Source organism: Lontra canadensis, unplaced genomic scaffold (assembly GCF_010015895.1).
Source record: "Lontra canadensis isolate GAN:19392208 unplaced genomic scaffold, GSC_riverotter_1.0 scaffold33, whole genome shotgun sequence".
Taxonomy (NCBI): domain Eukaryota; kingdom Metazoa; phylum Chordata; class Mammalia; order Carnivora; family Mustelidae; genus Lontra; species Lontra canadensis.
Genome location: NW_022631027.1, coordinates 19969110 through 19992305, shown reverse-complemented (window position 1 = coordinate 19992305; position 23196 = coordinate 19969110). Strand labels below are relative to the sequence as shown.

The window sequence follows — 23196 nt, the reverse complement described above, 5'->3', positions numbered from 1 at the left end:
GTAAAGGGCATCTGGGTGGCTCAGTCAGTTAAGCATCCAACTCTTGGTTTTGGTTCAGGTCATGATCTCAGGGTTGTGGGATCAAGCCCTATGTCAGGCTCCACACATAGTGTGGAGTCTGCTTGAGATTCTCTCACTCCTCCCTCTGCCCCTCCCCCACGTGCACGCACGTTCTTTCTCTCTTAAAAAAAAAAAAAAGAGGGGCGCCTGGGTGGCTCAGTGGGTTAAAGCCTCTGCCTTCGCAGGTCATGATCTCAGGGTCCTAGGATCAAGCCCCGCATCAGGCTCTCTGCTCAGAAGGGAGCCTGCTTCCCCCTCCCTCTCTCTCTGCCTGCTTATGATCTCTGTCTGTCCAATAAATAAATCTTAAAAAAAAAAAAAGACTAAAAACAAAACCTGTGGTAAAATACACATAACAGAAAATTTACTATCTTAACCATTTTTAAGTGTGCAGTTCAGTAGTCTTAAATACATTCATGCTGTATCAAATCTCTAAGACCTCTTTTCCGCTTGTAAAAGTGAAACTCTATACACATTAAATAATTTCCCATTCCTTCCTCCCCCAAGGTCCTAGCAACCATCATTCTACTTTCTGTCTCTATGAATATGACCACCCTAGGTAACTCTCATAAATGGAATTTTATACATACACATATATATAAATTAATATATACAAATTTATAAATCATATAAATAAATATATAATATAAAAAAATTAAATATAAAATATATATAAATGTATACACACACATACACATATATATATATATACACATACATATACATATACAATGAATGGTAGATGAACAGATCATTTGTAGTACATTCGGACCACCAAATTATTATTTGGTGATAAAAAGAAATGAGCTATCCAGCTATGAAGACATGGAAGAACCTTAAATGCATATTACTGAGTGAAAGAAGCCAATCTGAATAAGGTTACTTGCTGCATGATTCCAATTATATGAAACTCTAGAAAAGGCTCATCTATGGAGTCTGGGTTTAGGGAAAAGGAGGAATGAATAGATGACAAAGAAGATTTTGAGGGCACTGAAACTATTCTATACACTGCAAAGGTGGATACATGTCAGAACACATTTGTCAAAGCCCATGGGATATAGAACACCAAGAGTAAACCTGAATGAAAACCATGGACTTTAGGTCATAATGATGTGTCAATGTAGGTCCATCAATGGTAACAAACATACCTTCTGCTGGGAGATGTGGACAATGGGGGAGATGTGCATGTGTGGGACAGGGGGTACATGGAAACTCTCTATACTTCCCACTTAATTTTGCTGGGAACATAATACTGCTCAAAAAATAAAGTCAGTTAAGAAGAAAAAGAAAGAAGAAAAAAGAAGAAGAAAGAAGAAGAAGGAAGAAGAAGAGAAGCAAAGAAGGTGAACAGAAGTGACCTCAGAGGAATCAGAAGTGGGACGTTAAGGTGGAGACAAAAATTCATGGAAACAAAAGTAGTCAAGTTTCAAGAAATTGGTACTTACCAGGTGACTTCAAATGGTACACAAACATGAGAATGAGAAAATATTGACCAGATATGGCAATTAGAGATGGCTGATGAGGTCAGCAAGGACGGTTTCCATTGATTGGCGGGGTAGATATCAGAGTATAGGGTTGAGGCAGGAAGAAGGAATGCTTAAGAAGCAGCAAATGTGGATTATTTTTTCATGAAGTTTGGGTCAGAACTGTACAGAAAGAGAGAAAGAGGGAAGTTAGGTGGAGGTGGGGCCAGCGATACAGGGGAGTGGGTTGGCACTAAACAGAAGGAAGAACAGTTATCCTCTGAAACTGGGTGACAAGATTAGGGAAGCTAAAGATCAAATCTGTAGGTAGGGGCTGTGAAACAGAGACACAGATGATCAAGGAGAAGGCTTTCTAGGAAGTGGAAGGCAAGACACACATGACCTTGTTCTTGCATGCCTAGAAATAGTGGAGACAGCTGGAACAACTGTCTTGTATTACCTGGGCCTTAGAGCACTAAATTATTTCATGTCCATATTAGAAATTTTCAGGCTATTCAGTTCTATGCATACCTCTCATCCCTGTAATCCACAGGAGAAGACCAAGATTCAGGACCTTGCCTAGCCCTTCTGAATCCCCAGCAGGCTCTTTCCTACTGTTTTATTCTTCCTCGCTCTGATTCATTCTCCTGTTGCTGTTCTCCTTCCCAACTCATCTGACATGTCACCTGAAACCTTGATCCCAGAGGGTTAAGTACACTCTTACCTCTTCATGTAACAACACTCCACTCACTGCCTAACCGAAACCAACTATCTCATGAGAACACTGTGCTGAAGTCTTTGAGAGTAGGTGATGTTTATTTTCCACCCCCATCTTCCACAGAAGGCAGCACTAGCATATTCCTAACCCCGCAATGTTATTTGTAAGCTGTAACCCTTCTACTTCCAAGCCTGAGGCATGTAACATCAGGCCATAATGTAAGACTACTTTCCTCCTCTCCTAGTTAATGTCCCAATGAAGTACTGCTTTTTTTATCTCTTTTGGCCCCAACACCTGCAGTCATACTGGCTATTTTAACACCATGCAAATGACCTAACACCCTACACCCAGAGTTCTTTGCCCTATGCCTGTCTTCACACCTACCACTTTAGTAACACTGCACCTTGCCAACCCTCCTGACTCAAAACTGAAGGAAGGATCCTCAAAGCTTCAGTATCCTGCTCTGAGCACATCTCTGACTCCAGCAACTCTGTCATAGCCTCATTCCTTTCACACGTACTTTTCTTTACAATCACTGAGACCTGTATCATCTAACTATTTTGTTTTCCTGATTTATCTTCCTGGCCTGGCTTCTTTCCTTATGAAGTAAGGAGCCCATGAGCAACTGCTTAAAATTCCTTTCTCACCAACACTCTAATTCCCTTGCCTCCTTGGCCTTTTCACATACCTACAATATCTAAACCTGGATCAAACTTTCTGTCCACTTTTTTCCTATCTCAAACCTATGAGCACTGCTGGAGAAGACTGCATGAACATACACACTGCCATCACTAAAATTCATGGTTTCTTTAGAGAGAGAGAGAGAGAGAGATAGCAATCATGGGGGGTGGGGCAGAGGGAGAGACGGAGCATCCCAATCAGGCTCCACAATCAGTGTGGAGCCCAACATGAGGCTTGATCTCATGACCCTGAGATCATGACCTGAGCCAAAATCAAAGGTTGGGATGCTTAACTGACTGAGCTGCCCAGGTGCCTCTAAAGTTCATGTTTTAAGTTCTAGTTAGGCCTTTTGGATTTGTCTTTGGTCAGCTTTCTCTCCCATCACTTACAGAAGCTTTTCTGATCTTTTATCATGATCCTCATGTTCCTTATTCTCCCCCTTTTTGGTCGCTACTGAGAAAGTTAAGGTTGTCAGATAAGAATTCTCTTAAATTCCAGACTTAAGCCAAACGTTGCATAAGTCACTCCTCTGCTTTTGGCTCCATAGATCCTAGAGTATTAAAGTCCAGACTCCTTGTAGAGACCATTCTCTCTCCCTCTTTTAATGTGTTAGCATAATACACGATTATAGTAGTGCCCCCCCTTATCTGGGGGGATATATTCCAAGACTCCCAGTGGATGCCTAAAACCACAGAATCCTATTTGTACTACGTTTTTTCCTATGCATATTTATGATAAGGTTTAATTTATAAAGTAGGCACAGTAAGAGACTGGCAAAGATAACTAACAAGGAAACAGATGTGGTCTCTCTCCTAAAATACCGTATAGTACTCTCCCTTTTCGTGATGATGTGAGATGACGAAATGTCTGTGCTGAGTGAGTCAAATGACACAGGCATTGTGCCACAGCCTCAGGCTACTGCTCACCTTCTGACTACATGTTAGAAGGAGGATCTTCCTTACTGCACTCAATCTCTGGTAATCAAAACTATAGAAAGCAGAACCAGAAAATAAGGGTAGAAAATATTGTAATACTATGCCTCACTCTGAAAGTCTGTGTTTTGTCACTTCATATTTAGGAGACACCTACATTAGTGCCTGCTAACGGAAAGAAATCTGAGGAGGATTTTTGCTTTCACAAAAAAAGCTGTTACCATTAAATAAGATGGATCTTTCCTAAACATGAAGTGGCAGAATGTGAACTTTTGGAAAGGGGGGTGGTACTCTCTACCTTATGCTGTTGCCTTAGGAAAGATTTCATAGGAATGCTCTACGCCTGGATAGTGGGGCAAACCTGGATTCACAGTGCTCCCAGTACATACCATGCTGCTGTGCTTGCCACTGTGTCTATGTACTATTTCTTCTATCATTTCATTTCCTTCTCCAGCTAGACTTTTTTCAAAACCTTGCTAAGAAATTCTCTTCCACGACACTTCCCCTGTCTACCCCCCACTCCAAAAAACAATTAAATACTTCTTTCTACCTTTTCTTGTATTTATTTTTACTACCATAAGTTTACACTGCATGGTAATTTTTTATGAAGGCAATTAAAAGAACAAATTTGGGTAAAATGACTGGTGGGTAAAAACAAGTTCTATAGAAATTGAGTGAAAGTTAAAATCAGAGTGAGACAGTGAGGAAGGATGTCATTCATTCAACAGATAACAGACATTTATTAAGGACACACTGTGTGTAGTAAACATGGCAGGAAAGCAGTGGGTGGACTGTAGGTTGGGACAAGTATGGGCATAAAGCCGATGAGATATTTGATTCAGCTCTTGACGAATGGTAGGAATTTGAATCAATGACAAGAATGGTGAAGAAGAGGTAAGAAAAGGAGAGAGTACAAAGGAGACAGAAACATACTAACATTTGGCTACTATAAGCTGACCAGTCTGGGCTAAAATGGGTGATTTAGGAAGAGTGGTATTAGGAAATACAACGGAAAGCCTAATCATAGAACCCTGGAGTCAGAAAGGGTCATGAGAATCATCTAGGTCATCAATCCTTCTAATGAAGGACAATGTCCCTGACAAATGAACAGGGTACCAAGAGAGCATGTTCACTACTGTACTCTTCTAAATATTAGAGATTACTTTTCTAATATTACATTGGATAGAGACATGCCTTCTTTAACATGTCCCCACCAATCTAAGGTTCCATCCTTTGATGTACCCAGCATAAACCTATTCTTCTTTTATGGGACAGTCTTTCAAATATCTTTCATTTAATTGATTGGTGACCTTGAACAAATTATGTTGTTTTCTATGGATCAACTTTCTCATTTCTAAAACAGTGGTGTGACAGGGGTGCCAGGGTGGCTCAGTAGGTTAAGCATTTCACTCTTTTTTTAAAAAATGTTTTATTTATGTATTTGTCAGAGAGAGAGCATGCACATGTGCGTGCGTGCGCGCGCACACACACACACACACACACACACACAAGCAGGGGGACTATTAGACAGAGGGAGAAGCAGGCTCCCCACTCAGCAGGAAGCCTGATGTGGGACTCGATCTCAGGACCCTGGGATCATGACCTCAGTCAAAGGCAGATCCTTAAACAACTGAGCCACCCAGGTGTCCCAAGCATCCGATTCTTGACTTCAGCTCAGGTCTTGGTCTCAGTGTCGTGAGTTTGGTCCCATGTTAGGCTCCAGGCTGGGCATGAAGCCTACTTAAAACCAACAAAACCCAAAACAAAACAGTGGTATGACAGAGGCTAACTGTCCCCTGATATCTGTCCTCCCCTTCTCTGTATCATAACTGAATCTTTTTCTGGGCACATGGACATCCAGCAAAGACTATAGTTCTCAGCCTTTCTTGGGGCTGGATTTGGCTTTCTGCTTAAGTTCTGGTCAATGGGTTCTGGGCAATAGGAACCTCCCCTTCCCCTTTCCTTCTTTCTAGTGGCTAAAATTCAGATGTGGGCTGAACTAACTTAGTCCCTGTGGATGAGAACAATACCCTGGGCATGACAGAGCAACAAGATAAAGCCAGGGCCCCTGACAACTTGACAACCCACCACATCAGCTTAGAATTTTAATGAGAGAAATAAAACTTCTATATCTTTTAAGCCACTTATTACTTTTTAATATATGTATTCAACACCCAACATATATCCTAACCTAATAGGAGATAACACCCCTATAAAAGAGATTATATAAGAATTAAATAAAATTAAAAATCTAAAATATATATACACATACTTTTTTTAGTTTAGTATTTGAAAACTATCATCTTCTCTCTTGAGACTCACCTCATAATTTGAGATTCTTCAGAATTTTTTTAAAAAGATTTATTTATTTATTTGAGAGAAAGAGAGGGCAGGGAAGGGCAGAGTAAGAGGGAGAGAGAAATAAGCAGACTCTGTGTTGAGCTCAGGGCCCGATGCAGGGCTTGATCTCATGACCCTGAGATCATGACCAGAGTCAAAAGCAAGAGTCTGATGCTTAACCAACTGCACCACCCAGGCACCTCAGATTCCTCAGAATCTTTACTTCTCTGGATCTCTATTTGACCATATCCCTCAAAGGCTGATGACCCAAAGTGAACATTAATTCTTATAACTATGTACATAGAACAGCATATACTTCCCCAAATGACTTCTTTATATATTAATTTAGGGGCCTCTGTGTTATTGTCATCTTTAGCAAAACTACAACATATCTTCTCTCCAAACACCCGTATTATTTCAATAAATATTTATAAACTGTCTACTGTGCAAGACTTAGTGATACATAGTGAATATTAACTTATTGGTGTAAAATGGCATTAACAATAACTTTACAAGGCACAACTCTCCAGTAATGAGACTGAATTTTGAGGACTTCCTACTGGAATGTCACACCTTGGTGAGGGGTGGAGGGAAGAAGCATATACCTGAGTATTATGTTTCTTATGTGTGATATACAATAATTTGGGGCAAATCTAGAGGGGCCAGGTCCAGTGACCTGTTTAGTGGTGTCACATATGGGAACCAGTTTCCTGAGACTAGCATTCAGAAAAAGTCATACTATATATATTTACCTAGAGTTTTGTTAAAACACAAAAATGAGAAACTATATACATAAAATTTGAAGGATAGCAAAATTTAGTGATCAAGAGTGTACCCTACCTCCTAGATCTGCTTTTTACTAACTATATAACTTTCAATGCCTCTTTGTATTTCTGTTTCCTCAGATACAAAATCAAAGTAATAACAGCAATAATGTAGTAATAGTACCTTCCTACTATGGGTATTTTGAGGGATATAAAGGCTTAGACAAGTTTCTGGCACATGGGAAAAGTATACAAAAAATCTTAGCTACCATAATTACAATACTGTATTACGTGAATAGATGACCCCATTTTTGGTGAGGGTATAAAGAAGTTTGTGACTCATACTCAATGGTGGAAAGCTGAAAGCTTTCTCTCTAAGATCAGGAACAAGACAAGGATGTCCTCTCTCACCACCTGTATTTGACAAAGTATTGAAAGTCCTAACCACAACCATCAGACAAGAAATAAAAGGCATCCAAAATTGGTAAGGAAGAATTAAAATGTCACTGTTTGCAGATGATATGATACTATATACAGAAAACCCTAAAGATTCCACCAAAAAACTACCAGAATTTGTAAATGACTTCAGTAGTTGCAGGATTAAAAAAAATCAATATACAAAGACCTGCTGCATTTAAATACACTAATAATGAAAAAGGAAATTAAGAAAATTCCATTTACAATTGCACCCAACTAAATAAAATTCCTAGGAATAAACTTAACCAAGGAGGTAGGTGAAAGACCTATATTCTGAAAACTATAAAACAATGATGAAAGAAATTGAAGATGATACAAATAAATGGAAAGATATTCTATACTAATGAATTGAGAGAAAAAATATTGTTAAAATGTCCATACTACACAAAGCAATTGACAGATTTAATCTAATCCCTATCAAAATACCAATGGTATTTTTCATAGGACTGAAGCCACAAAAGAGCCTAACGAATACCCAAAGTAATCTTGAAAAGAAGAACAAAACTAGAGATATCACAATCCCAGATACCAAGATATACTACAAAGCTGCAGTAATCAAAACAGTATGGTACTGCAACAAAAATAGACAAATCAGTGGAACAAAATCAAGAGCCCAGAAATACACCCATGATTATTTGGTCAATTAATAATCTTCAACAAAGGAGGCAAGAATATGCAATGGGAAAAAGAAAGTCTCTTCAATAAATGGTGTTGGTACAACTGAACAGCTACATACAAAAGAATGAAATTGAACCACTTTCTTACATCGTATACAAAAATAAACTCAAAATGGATTAGAAACCCAAAGGGAGACCTGAAACCATAAAAATCCTAGAAGAGTGCACAGGCAGTAATTTCTCTGACATCAACTGTAGCAACATTTTTCTAGACTGTCTCTTCAGGCAAGGGAAACAAAAGCAAAAATAAATTATTGGGATTACGTCAAAATAAAAACTTTTCTTTCTTTTCTTTTTTAAGATTCCATTTATTTATTAGACAGTGATCACAAGTAGGCAGAGAAAGAGAGGAAGGGAAGCAGACTCCTCGCTGAGCAGAGAGCCCAATGCGGGGCTCAATCCCAGGACCCTGGGATCATGACCTGAACCGAAGGCAGAGGATTTAACCCCCTGAGCCACCCAGGCACCCAAATAAAAAGCTTTTGCACAGCAAAGAAAACAATCAACCAAACAAAAGACAATGTATTGAATGGAATAAGATATCTGCAAGTAATCTATCTGATAAGGGGTTAATATCCAAAATATATAAAGAACTTATACAACTCAATTACCGTTCCCCAATAATCCAATAAAAATAGGCAAAAGACATGAACAGACAATTCTCCAAAGAACACAGAGATGGCCAACAGACACATGAAAAGATGCTAAACATCACCCATCATCAAGGAAGTGCAAATCAAAACCACAATAAGCTATCACTCACACCAGTCAAAATGGCTAAAATCAGAAACACAAAAAACAAGTATTGGAGAGGATGCAGAGAAAAAGGAATCCCCGTACACTGCTGGTAGGAATGCAAACTGGTACAGCCATTGTGGAAAACAGAATAGGGTCCTCAAGAAAATAACAATAGAACTATCATATGATCCAGTTATCACACTACTGGGTATTTACCAAGAGAATATGAGAATAGTAATTGGAAGGGATATATGCACCCTTAGGTTTACTGCAGCATTAAATACAATAGCCATATTATGCAAGCAGCCCAAGTGTTCATCAATTGATGAATGGATAAAGAAGATGTGGTGTATGTGTGTGCTATAAAAAAGAAAGAAATTTTGCCATTTGCAACAACATGGATGATCTAGGTAGTATAATGAGAAATAAATCAGTCAGAAAAACACAAATACTTTATGATTTCACTAATATGTGGAATTTAAGAAATAAAACAATGAACAAAGGAAAAAAGAGACCAAAAAAATCAGAGTCTTAAATGTAGACTGAGGGGAGGTGGGTGGGAAAATTGGTGAAGTACGTGGTGGAGATTAAGAGTGCACTTACCATGATGAGCACTGAATAATGTATAGAATTGTTGATGCATTATGTTCTATATCTGAAACTAATATAACACTATATGTTAATTATACTGGAATTAAAAAATAAATAAGTTAAAAAAAAAAAGAATTCTGTGATGGGGGTGGAGGGGGGGTCCAAGATGGGAGCCTAGGAAGATCCTGAACTCACTTCCTCCCACAGATACACCAAATCTATAGCTACATATGGATCACTTCTCTTTAATAAAAATCTAAAAACTAGAGGGGCGCCTGGGTGGCTCAGTGGGTCAAAACCTCTGCCTTCAGCTCAAGTCATGGTCCCAGTGTCCTGGGATCAAGCCCCACATTGTTGGGCTCTCTGCTTAGCAGGGAACCTGCCTCCTCCTCTCTCTCTCTGCCCGCCTCTCTGCCTACTTGTGATCTCTATCTGTCAAATAAATAAATAAAATCTTTAAAAAAAAAAAAGAGTCAAAAATCTAAAAACTAGATGAAGTACGCTCCACAACAAAGGAAAAAAGGACTACATCAAGATGGGTAGGAGAGGCAGAGAAATAGTCTCACCACCCCCCCCCCCAAAAAAAAACAAAACCAAACAAACCAAAAACCGACTCCTGGTGTGGTGACACAGAACAGGGAGGGATCTCACCAGACAGAAACTTCTGGAGGAGTCAGGGGTGGGTGCTCCACAATGGGTCCCAGTCTCTGGAATCTGAACCATAAAGATGAACCCCTAGAATGTATGGCTTGTAAAAACAACAGGTCTGATGTCAGGGCATCCCAAAGTGCTACAGGAAAGGGAGATTCCCCTCCTGGAGGGCTCATGTACAGTCTCACTCACCCTGTGACCCAATGAAAAAACAACAGTTTGAAAAGAAGGCAAGGTTTTGTGTGGGAGAGATTCATTCACTGAACTGGGGGCCTTGGCCAGAGGAGTAAGGAACAGTTGAGATGCTTCCCAGATGTAGAGGCACTGGTAGACACCACTGTTAACTCTCCACACTGCCTACTAGCACAGGTGAGAGACCTTGGATGCGGTATCCTCTCACTGCCTTGCTGGGATGGGTTGGGTGACCAGTCGTGGCACCTGCCAAAACCAGAGAGCATAAACAGTTGTGGAGTTCTCCTGCTCCCTAGCTAAAGTCTGCCAGCACTGGCTGTTGCAACCCATCCCCCTACTCCCTGGCTCGGGCTGGCAAGTATGAGTAGTTGGGACATCCTCCCATTCCCAAGCCTAAAGTCAGTGGATGTATACAGAAAAGGCACTCACTCTCTTGCTACATTGCTGAATGCTACCAGTGCAAGAAGTTAAGACATTTTCCCACTGTGTCCAACTCCCTATACCTTTCAGCTCCTTTACTAAAGCCAATGGGCATGTGCCATCCATATAGGGGACCTCGGTTGAGTGTCTGACCCTGGTAGCCAAGAGGACTGGTATTCTAGAGTTCCACAGGACTACAACAGTCCAAAAGACAGCTCTTGGTAGGCTATCATGCCCTGGGCGCTACAAAGACAGCAGACTGAAATACAACCTAGTCTTCCTGTGAAAAAGGCCTATTTACTTAGCCGGGACCTTCAGCCTGAGGGATAGGCTTCAGATTTCCCATACATCTAGAGGCTAAGAAGGCATATCCAGGGAATATAAGCAGGGAAATACAATCTTTGTACATCCCACTAGCTTTGCTACAGCTCAACAAGCCTTCCCAGATTTTTTTTTTAAGATTTTTATTCATTTATTTGACAGAGAGAGAGATATCACAAGTAGGCAGAGAGGCAGGTCGGGGGCAGGGGGGTGGAGCAGGCTCCCTGCTGAGCAGACAGGCTGATGTGGGGCTCTATCCCAGGACCCTGAGACCATGACCTGAGCCAAAGGCAGAGGCTCAACCCACTGAGCCACCCAGGTGCCCCAACCTTCCCAGATTTTTGCAACTGTTGCCCAGGGGGTACCTCAAAATCTCCTGGTCTGGAGGCTAATAGAGATTATGACTGTGGCTCCACAGGATTTTAATATATTTGCAAACTTTAAAAGCTCCTGCCTGAGGGTCTGGCTTCCCAAGTAGGTGTTAAATGAGATTCCTCTCCTTGGATCATAACAGGTCTTGACATAATAATAGGTCTTGACAGAGACTCAATAACTGGGGCATATTAAGAACAAATCAGGTGGCTTAGACAATCACAAAGGTTTGAGAGATATCCAGGAGTTAGGGAAATGTTGAATGAGAAGGAAGATCACTTACACAAGGCCACTCCTTCAAGACAGAGAGATAGCTGTTTTACCTAATACACAGAAACAAATACAGAGAGTCAAGTAAAATAAGGAAACAAAGAAACAAGTCCCAAATAGAAAAACATGACAAAACCTCAGAAAAAGGCCATAATGATGCAGGGTAAGTAAGCTACCTGATTTAAAAAATCTAAGTAATGGTCATAAAAATGCTCATCGAACTCTGGAGAAGCACTGATGAACCCAATGAGAACATCAACAAAGACACAGAAAACGTTTTTAAAAAGTACCAAACAGAAGACACAGAGCTGAAGAATACAATAGCCGAACTGAAAAATACACCATAGGGGCTCAACAGTATACTGGATGAAGCAGAACTGTGGATCAGTGAGCTGCTAATTCAAGAAATGGAACTCACCCAGACAGAGCAGCAAACAGAAACATGAATTTAAAAAATGAAGATAATTTAAGGAATATCAATGAAATAATATTTGTGTTTTAGTGGTTCCACAAGGGTTAGAAAGAGAGTAAGAGGCAGAACACTTACTTGAAGAACTATGGCTGAAAACTTCCCTAACATAAGGAAGGAAACAGACATCCAGGTCCAGGAGGCTCAGAGAGTTCCAAATACAATGAACCCAAAGAGAGCTACCAAGACACATTATGATTAAAATGTCAAAAGTTAAAGAGAGAATCTTAAAAGCTGCAAGAGAAAAACAAAATTGTTATGTATAAGGCTATCAGCAGAAACTTTGCAGGTCAGAAGGGAGTAGCATGAGATTACCAAAGGGCTGAAAGGAAAAAAAAACTTCCAACCAAGAATACTCTACCCGCCAAGGTTATCATTCAGATTTGAAGGAGAGAGAATGAGTTTTCCAGACAAGTGAAAGCAAAATTCATCACTACTAAACTTGCCTTAATAAGATATATTAAACAGATTTCTTTAAACTGAAAAGAAATAGAACTAATTAATAATAAGAAACATATGAAAGTAAAAATCTCACTCGAAAAGGTAAATATGTAGTAAAGTTAGTGGATTAATAACATAAAGCTATTAAAAGGCTAAAAGACAAAGGTAATAAGATTAGCTAAAACCACAAGAATTAGTTAAAGGATACATAAAATTAAAAGATGTAAAAAGTGACACCAAAAACATACAATGTCGTGGGGAGAATAAAAGCATAGGGTTTTGAACATGTTCAAATTTAAGTTGCTTCCAATTTAAAGTAGACTGCTATATACATAGGATGATATATGTGAGCCTCTTGGTACCCACAAAGCAAAAACTTATAGTAAATACCAAAAGAAAATGAGAAAGGAATCTAAACACAATACTAAAGAAAGTCATCAAATCACAAGGCAAAAAAGAGACAAGAAGAAAGGAACTACAAACACCAGAAAACAATTAACAAAATGGCAGTAAGTATATACCTATCAATAATTACTTTAAATGTAAATGGACTAAATTCTCCAATCAAGAGACACAGAGCGAATGATTAGCTTAAGAAATAAGATACATCTATATACTACCTACAAGACTCACTTCAGAAAGGCACACCGAGACTGAGAGTGAAAGGATGGAAAAAGATGTTCCAAGACAATGGAAACAAAAAGAACGCTGGTGTAGCTATATTCACATTGGATAAAATGAACTTTAAAACAGTCTATTTATAATAAAAATGATTAAGGGCACAAGACAGCAAGAAGATATAACATTTACAGATATAAATGCACCCAACATAGAAGCACCATAATATCTAAAGCAAATATTAACAGATCCGAAGGGAGAAATTGATAGCAATATAATAATTTAGTAAAGAATTTACTAATTCCTAATTATATCAGCACCTTTACTTATACCCCACTTACATGAATTGATAGATCACCCAGACAGAAAATCAATGAGGAAATATTAACCTTAAATGACACATGAGACCAGATGAACTTAAGAGATATATACAGAACATTCCATCCAAAATCATCTGAATATACACTCTTCTCAAGTACACATGAAACATTCTCCAGAATCAATCACATTCAGGCTACAGAACAAATCTCAATAAATTCAAGACTGAAATAATATCATGCATCTTTTCTGACCACAATGGTATGAAACTAGAAATCACAAGGAAAAAACTGGAAAAACTACAAGCACATGGAAATTAAACAACAGGTTACTAAACAATTCCTAGGTCACTGAAGAAATCGAAGGAAAATTAAGAAAATACCTAAAGACTAATGAAAACAGAAATACAACATACCAAAATCTATGTGATACAGTAAAAGTTGTACGTGGAAAGTTCACAGCAATACCTCAAGAAATAAGAGAAATCTCAAAGAAGCAATTTAACTTTACACCTAAAGAAAGAAGAAAAAATGAAGTCCATAGTAGAAAGAAGGAAATAATAAAGATCAGAATGGAAATAAATGAAATAGAGAATAAGAAGACAAATAGTCAATGTAACTAAGATCTGGTTCTTTGAAAAGGTAAATAAAATTGACAAAACTTTAGCTAGACTCCCCCAAGAGAAAAAGAAAGATGGCTCAAATAAATAAAATCAGAATTAATGGGGAACGTCTGGGATTAAAAGGGAGGGCACATGGGTGGCTCAGTTGGTTAAGCTTCCAACTCCTGATTTCAGCTTAGGTCATGATCTCAGGGTGATGAGATCAAGCCTCCCATTGGGGTTTGCATTGGCATGAAGTCTGCTTAAGACTCTCTCTTTCCCCCTCCTCTGCCCCTCCTCACCCTCCCTCTTAAAAAAAAAAAAAAAAAAAAAAACCTAAAGGGGAGAAGTTACAACTTATATCACCAAAACAGAAAGGATCATAATAGGATACTATGAACAATTATATGCCAACAAATTGTAAACACAGAAGAAATGGATAAACTTCTAGAAATTTACAATCTTCCAAGCCTAAATCATGAGGAAATAGAAACTGAACAGACTGATTACTAGTAAGGAAAATGAGTCAATAATCAAAACCTCCCAATAAACAAGAGTCCAGGACCAGATGGCTTCACTGGTAAATTCCACCAAAAATTCAAAGATTAATACCTGTCTTTCTCAAACTCTTCAAGAACAAAACAAAACAAAACTGAAAAGGGAAAGCTTCTAAACTAATTTTATGAGGCTAGCATTACCCTGATATCAAACTGAGACCATGACATCATTAAAAAAAACAAGAGAGAAAGAGAAAGAGAGAATTACAGGCCAATAGCTCTGGTGAACACAGGTACAAAAATGCTCACAAAATATTAGCAAACCGAATTCAACAATATATTAAAAAGATCATATACTAAGATCATATGGGGTTTATTTCAGGGATTCAAGGATGTTTCAACATCTGCAAATCAATCAACATAATATACCATATTAACAAAATGAAAGATAGAAAACATGTAATGAGCTCAATAGAAGCAGAAAAAGCATTTGATAAAATTCAGCATCCACTTAAGATAAAAACTCTCAACAAACTGGGTATAAGGGGAATGTACCTCAACTTAATAAAAGGCCATAAATGACAAAACCACAGCTAATATCATACTCAACAGTGAAAAATCTATTTTTTTTAGGGTAGGAGGGGCAGCAGGAGAGGTAGAGAGAGAATCTCAAGCAGGCTCCATGCCTAATGCAGAGCCAGATGTGGTGCTCAATCTCATGACCCTGAGATCATGACCTGGGCTGAAATCATGAGTCCAACAATCTACTGAGCTACACAGGCACCCATCAGCAGTGAAAATCTAAAAGCTTTTCATCTAAGGAACAAGACAAGGATGCCCACTATCCTCATTTTTATTCAACACAGCATTGGAAGGCCTCACCACAGTAATTAGGCAAAAAAAAATAAATAAATAAATAAATAAATAAATAAAAGGCAAACGATTTGAAAATGAAGGGAAACTGTCACTATTTACAGATGACATGATACTATAAATAGAAACCTAAAGACTACCAAAAAACTGTTAGAACTAGTAAATGAATTTAGTAAAGCTGCAGGATGCAAAATTAATTAAAAAAAAAAAAAGAAATGCAACAGATTTTTATATAAGGTGTTTTGTTTTGTTTTGTTTTGAGAGAGAGTGAGTGAAAGAGAGATTGAACACAAGCAGGGGGAGCAGAGAGGGAGAGGGAGAAGCAGACTCCCCACTGAGCAGGGAGCCCCATGTGGGGCTCCATCCCAGGACCACAGGATCACGACCTATGCCAAAGGCAGACGCTTAACTGAGCCACATAGATGCCCCCAAATCTGTTGCATTTCTTTCTTTTTTTTTTTTAAAGATTTTTTTTAATTTATTTATTAGAGAGAGAGAGAGAGGGCATGAGAGGGGAGAAGGTCAGAGGGAGAAGCAGACTCCCCACGGAGCTGGGAGCCCGATGTGGGACTCGATCCCAGAACTCCAGGATCATGACCTGAGCCGAAGGCAGTGTCTTAACCAACTGAGCCACCCAGGCATCCCAATCTGTTGCATTTCTATATGCCAATAATTAAGTAGCAGAAAGAGAAATCAGGAAAAAAAATCACATTTATAATTGTATAAAAAGAATAAAATACTTAGGAATAAATTTAACCAAGAAGGTGAGAGACCTATACACTGAAAAATATAAGACACTGATAAAAGAAACTGAAGATGACATTTAAAAAATGGAAAGAATTCTGGGCTCATGGACTGGAATAATTAATATTGTTTAAATGTCTCTACTATCGAAGACCCCAAATAGCCAAAACAATAATAGTGAAAAAGAAGAACAAAGCCAAAAGTATCATACCACCTGATTTCAAACTATCCTACAAAGCTATGGTAATCAAAACACTATGACACGGACATAAAAACACATTCATACATCAGTGAAACAGAATAGAGAGCCCAAAAATAAACCCTTGTATGTATGTTCAATTAATATAGGACAAAGGAGGCAAGAAAACGGGATAAGGACATATGAAGTGGGAAAAGGACACTCTTCAACGAATGGTGTTCAGAAAACTGGACGTGCAAAATAATAAAACACAATGTGCGTGAACTAAAATCTTGAAAACATGAAGACATATTCTGGCCAAAGAGAAGAAATCTCTTCAGTTTGTTTACAAAGTAAAAGATCTAATACACAGATGTGCTCATTAGCTTCCTGGACACTCCCTGAATTCACATGGTTTTTTGCCACAAGCTCATGTGAAACTTGGGAAAGTATTTAGCTATGAGTACAAAAAAAGATGAACAAAATAAGGCAAACTTGGGAATCCTAAAAATACAGGAAATTTTTCTTCCTTATTCTGTTACTAAAGCAGACCAGAAATGAAACCTGTTCTGACAGTCTTAACACACCTCAAGAGATTTAAATACTTTTACAAAGGAAGCATGCACTTAAAAGACTTAAATAGTGTAATTTTCTATCTTTTTGAAAGGTTCAAAAATTATGAGGCAATAATTTGGTTTAGGTTTATTAGATTACTATAATCATATAACATATTATCTGAATGTTTTATTAACTATGGTATGTAAAACCTGACAATTTTAATAAAATTTATGACAAATACACACTTTCTAGTCTTTATATTTTTTCTAACCTGTTCACTAAACACACTTTTCCAGCAGAAACTTCTAAAATTCTAAAATTAGGGACGCCTGGGTGGCTCAGTTGGTTGGACGGCTGCCTTCGGCTCAGGAGTCCCGGGATCGAGTCCCGCATCGGGCTCCCAGCTCCATGGGGAGTCTGCTTCTCCCTCTGACCTTCTCCTTGCTCGTGCTCTCTCTCACTGTCTCTCTCTCAAATAAATAAATAAAATCTTTAAAAATAAATAAAATTCTAAAATTAGTTTTCACTGCTAATCTTTAAAAAGGCAAAACGGGTAAGGAAATTCTAGATGAAAAGTTCAGTAAGCAGGCTTACTTACAATAGACCAGAATCTAAGAAACCCACAATAACTATGTCTCCAACTGCTAATCAGGCTCACTGTCACCTCAAGGTACTGTGTCCAACATACAACCTACCTCCTCTATCCTCTCCACAATATACTATCAACAAATATGCTTCACGTATACTGTGATACACCTCAACAAGACAGAAACAAAAACAAAGATTCTTCTTGACTTCCTTACTCTGGCATGACATCAAGGCATTTGTCATAGCGTTATTATTTTATCAGACACTTAGATGAAAAACCTCCAAATTCAGGTTCATATTAGCTCCTGCCTGGGTTATTTTAACAGACTCCCAATTTGTCTCCCCATTTCTATCTATCCACTCTTGAATCTGACAAAAATCAGCAGCTAGCCAGCTTAAATACCACTTTAATCATAAGACAACTTTGTGCAAGAATCTCAAAAGGACTTTTATCCTATGAGCAGTGGAAAGCAAACTATAATGGTATTCAAAGTCCTTATCTTCTGCTTCTGTTCAATGTGAACTCTTTCTGCAATCAGGCTGCTCTACCACCAGCTCCTATTGATGACCTGTTCAAGCTGACCTCTCACCCTCACTTCCCTGTTAATGCAAATTCATCCTCCCAGCCTGCTCAGCTGAAAAGCTACTGTGGTTTTCCATAACCAGTACAGCTGCAAATAAATTCTTTACCTGTAGAATTTCAACAACACTCACAAACTGACCCAATGATTAGGCACTAAATCATGTTGTCTCCTACTGTCAAGTAATTATATATCTATGATCTAATTTCATTAAGTAGAGCTAATCCCCTTATGGGGCCTTTATATTTGTTATGCTTCTCAGAGCCCCTGCCACACAGCTTGAAACCTGGTAAATGTTCATTTAATATGTGAACAATGAATGATCTGCCTCTTTAGTTTCTGTAAAGTCAAATATACCTATAATTTACAATGTTCCTCTAAGGCTTTTTTCTAAAAAATGAATTATTATTTTACGTACATTCATGTATCAGTGATGCCCAAGACCATCCCCAGGTTGAGGGATCCATTAGGAAGACTCATAGGACTCAGCATATAGTCGTATTCGTGTCTAAGATTTTTTTTTTTAATAATCTCTACATGGGGCTCAAACTCACAACCCCGAGATCAAGAGTTGCATGCTCCACCATCTTAGACAGCCAGGAGCCTCATGGCTAAGATTTATTACAGTGAAATGATACAAAGCAGAATCAGTAAAACCTACTAAAAGGTCCATGGACCAAAGTCATGGGAAACCAAGTAGAAGCTTCTAAGAGTCCTCTCCCAGTAGAGTCACCCAGAACTCAGTTTCTCCAGCACTGAATTACAGGAACACATATTGTCTACCAAGGAAGCTTATTTGGGGCCGGTCGTACAGGCACTCTCCCCCTGGAACAGACCAAAATCACATTGTTTGTAGTCTAGGCACAGTGAGACACTCAAAAGAGTTTTACATCAGTGTGGGGAACTGATTCTCAGATGCCAGCAAAAACAGTGTAAGCACGTCTTTCTAAGAAAAGTAGTCTTGGGCCTGCTATGTTAACCCTTTTCTATGTAGTTAATTTCATATTTTTAAGGGAGAAATGTTATAGTGTTAACCATATTTGATTTATAAGAGGCATATAAAGTGGTTTTTTTGGGGGGGGGTTGGCAACAAGTTTTTTTATCGTAAAGATTTAAGATTTAATTAATTTATTTATTTTAGAGAGGGAAGAGCAAAGTGCCAGGACAAGAAGAATCTACAGTGAGCATGGAGACAGATCAGGGCTTGATCTCAGGACACTGAGATCATGACTTGAGCCGAAATCAAGAATGGGACACAACTGACTGAGCCACCTGGGTGCCCCTTATATATTTTTTTTTAATTAAAATCTAGCATTTAATCAGAGATGCAATGCCTAGACTGGCATCCAAGAATTAAGTTATGCAATTTAAAAATAATTCACAACCTTAGGTGTTTCAATGTTTTTTTCTTGTAAAAATGAGATCTTTTTCAAACCAACACTCTTATAGTTGTCAGAATAAAGGAATTAAGTATCAATATCTTAAAGGAAGCAAACCCTCTTAGACGAGCTCTTTGTCTTCTCTTTAAATATTGATTAGATGTAGGCACCTGGATGACTCAGTCAGTTAAGTGTCTGCTTTCTACTCAGGTCATGGTCCCAGGGTCATTGGATCAAGTCCCACACTGGGCTCCTTGCTTTGTGCTGAGCCTGCCTCTCCCTCTGCCTGACACTCACCCTGCTTGTGTGTACTCTCGTGAACTCTCTCTCTCTCTCTCTGACAAATAAATCTTTTTTAAAATGTTGTCTGGGTGCTAGAGCACTGTGAGAGCTGTTTCCAGTACATCATCTTCCTAAAAATCCTCACAGCAACCCTATATGCCAGTGATGGTTTTTATTTTATGGATGGAAATTGAGAGGCTGAGCAATCCACCCAAGTTTATAATGGAGTTGGGATTCAGGTTCAGATTTGCCTCATTCTAAATCCTTGCTCTTAGCTTTATTTACACCAATTACCTCTAATTAACAAGGCACAGATTCCTTATCATGAGTCATTTCCTTCCAAACTGTAGGGATTTTTGTTTGTTTGGCTATATAGAGCACTATTCTTAACCTTAATGATTTTTATTAAGGCCACATTTTTGTTGGAAGAGAAAGGGGTAAATTGAACCCAGAAAACTGTTTTTTCCAACTCTTGCAAATTAGAAATCAAATTACACCCCTTGCTTATTAAAACTATTAGGAATCTCCCCATTCAGCACAACACATAATTTTCTCCTTCATCTGGCATCAATCTGTTTGAAATCAGGCAGACCTGTATCAAGATTTTGACATTTTACTTACCAGATCTGTAGGCCTTGGTTAAGTTGAGCCTTCTGAGTCTCAGTTTATTCATCCACAAAATGGGAATCCCTACCTTACAGGTTAGCTATCAGCATGAAATAAGGTAATACACTTAAAGGACCCAACCTACACGTATTTGCTTAATAAATGGCTGTGTGCAATACTGGAATAACTTGATTTGTGAGTAGCAAGCCAAATCAATAATCTGAGGGAGAAAGAGGTAAGTGAGAGGTACCCTGACCACCAGGTGTCACCACTGACCCAAAAGAGCTGGTCTAACAGCCCAAAGTGGCCAGGTGGGACCCGGAAAGAACAGGGTAAGACCCAGGGTAAGACAGTCATTTGCACCCACAGGACATTCAAGCATTGGTTTTGGCTTTTCCACACTTGAGGAGCTGGTACAATATTTGCTGTACCATTTTAAGTTACACTGTTCTCTCACCAGTGTGTTCAAAATGATTGTAGTGCAATTAATTAGCTGGATAACCACAAAAGATTTGGCAGCACAGTTTAATCTTAAAAAGTATCCTCGGGTAACTGTTTTTTTAATTCTGAGAGTCGATAACGCTTTATATATCCTTTGCTTTGGCCAACTAGCCATTTACATTTTCTGGCATCTATAGGCTTCAGCGTTGCCACCGCAGACAATTTTCTGACCTCAATTCTACAACCCATCGACCTTATGGGTTTACACTAATAGGGATGACAGGTAAAAAGAAAGAATATTTCTAGGATAAAAATAGTCTCTGAGTCGTAAATTTAGGCAAAATAAGCATTAACTGTCCATCTCTTCCCTTGATCTCAGAAACTTTAAAATTCATTTTTTTAAAAATTCCATAAATCTCCTATTTTCTTAAGGAAAACTAACCTAAGGGTAAATCTGTCAACTTGCCAAACAGACCTTAAGTGACTCAAACAACACTATCACCCTTGGCTTCATTCTGTAACCTGCCAATGACTCTCCCGGAGAGTGCCCAGGGCCTCATTTTAAAATGAGGGCAGAACTGGGCTCTCCTGGTTCTAAGTCCTTCACACTGAGAGCCACTAGTGGCAACCTCAAGACTGGTAATTCAGTGAGTGTTAGCGCGTAACTGGAGACGCAGCTCTCCTATCAGGCACAAACTGTTGTCTCGTCTGCCAGGGAACACTTGACTCAAGTCAAGCCTGATCGGGCCTACCGTGGTTGCATCCTAGGCTTCTGAGTCCCCGAGTTAAGCACCAAGAGAAAAGGAGTTAGGCTAAACACATGTTTCTGTGCAGGGCCAGGGCTCTTGAAACTCAAGCAGTTTGGATTCTTTTTGGTTTTAACAATTCGACTTCCACTTTGCATTTCGCAAATATGAAGATATCTTAAGAGAAACCAGAAGTATTCTCTCCCTTCTGGCCATGGCTCCCATTCCTAGAGCACTGAGGAGGGAAAGCGCAGATAACCAGGAACCATCTGGAATCAGGAGACCAGGAGCCGAGCCAAGCCCAGCCGAGATGGACCCATTTGCGAAGCACTTTGTGCAGATCAATGAACTGCTGATTTCAGACCGGTCTCTAGAGAAAGAGCAGCTCTAGAGAAAGAGAAGAGAGCAAATGGGCCAAGGAACGACAAGGGGCGCATCGAAGAAACCCCTGCGGGGCGGGCGCAGCGGCTCGCGGGGCGCGGAGGGCGCGTTACCTGGGGGACTCTGCGGTGAAGCTGCCGCCGTCCAGCAGCCGCATCTTACAGAAGAGGACCCCATTGACGAAGGGCACCGAGGAGAGCTCTTCCAGCTCGAAGTCCACCTTAAACTTAAACTTCTTCTTCTTCATCATCATGAGCGCCAGACGCCGGCGAGCGGGATGCGGGGGCGGCCCCAAGGGGCGCGCGGGCCGGCGCCGCCGCCTCAGCTCGCCGGAGCCCCGAGCCCGCGCAGCCCCATGGCCGGGGCCGCGAGCTGCGCGCGGGGGCGCGGCCGGAGGGCGCCGCGGGCCGGCCGGAGCCGGGGCAGGGGCCGCAGCCGCCGCCTCTCGCGGCAGCCCTGGCCGGAGCGCGGCGGCGCGGACCCTGCCCGCCCGCGGGGAGCGGTCGTGCTGCAGCTCGCCTGGGCAGTGGGTGACCTTTCGGTGTGCAGCTGGCCGCCGCCGCCGCCGCCGCCCGTCTGAGAGCTGGGAAAGGCGAAGACTGGAAGACCGCCGCTGCCGCCGCCGCCTCAGAGCCACGGGGCCCAAGGCGCCCCCAGTGGTGGCGCCCAGCACCGCACCGCGGGGCGGAAGCGAGAGGGCGGGCGAGGAAATTCGGGGCGGGCGGGCGCTTCGCCGGGAAACTGACCCGCGACGGCAGTTAGAGCGTCACGCCTCTCTGGGGTTAAAAAAAGACAAACCCAACCAAAAAGGAGCTTCCTTCTACAGCTTCCTCTCGGCCTGGTTTCAGTTTTTGCTCCGCCTCCTGTTTCCCCTCCCCCTCGAGATTTTTTTTTTTTCTCTTGGGTTTGAGAGTCATGGGTTAATAGGGCTAATCAGAATCTCCACGACGTTGTTTTCGTCAAATTGAAATCTTAAAACTAAAATATGGTTTAGATACTCTAAATTCACAAGGCTTCTAATATAAAATGAGGATGAGGTAGGAAAAAGGAAAGGGATTAAAATGTGTTGAGGGTCTGCCAGGTGGCCAGGCACTGCACTGCTTTAGGCATTTTCTCTTATTTATACTTTAATTCCTGTCCCCCAGGATAAAAGAGTACAGGAGGAGTAAAAACGATACCTTACCTTTTTAAAATACGGCCGTCCATAACGGAGAACTGAAAAGCCTGA

General features: G+C 40.1%; 1 protein-coding gene across 1 annotated transcript in view; it reads right to left on the bottom strand.

Annotated features, from left to right (window-relative positions):
* Nucleotides 1–22551, bottom strand: part of FAM102B (family with sequence similarity 102 member B) — an 88640-nt gene extending 66089 nt beyond the window's left edge. The window contains exon 1 of the mRNA XM_032867265.1: nucleotides 22082–22551. Within this exon, the coding sequence (XP_032723156.1) occupies nucleotides 22082–22221 (140 nt within the window). The 5' untranslated portion in view covers nucleotides 22222–22551. The remainder of the gene's footprint in view (nucleotides 1–22081) is intronic.
* Nucleotides 22552–23196: the final 645 nt, after the last annotated feature.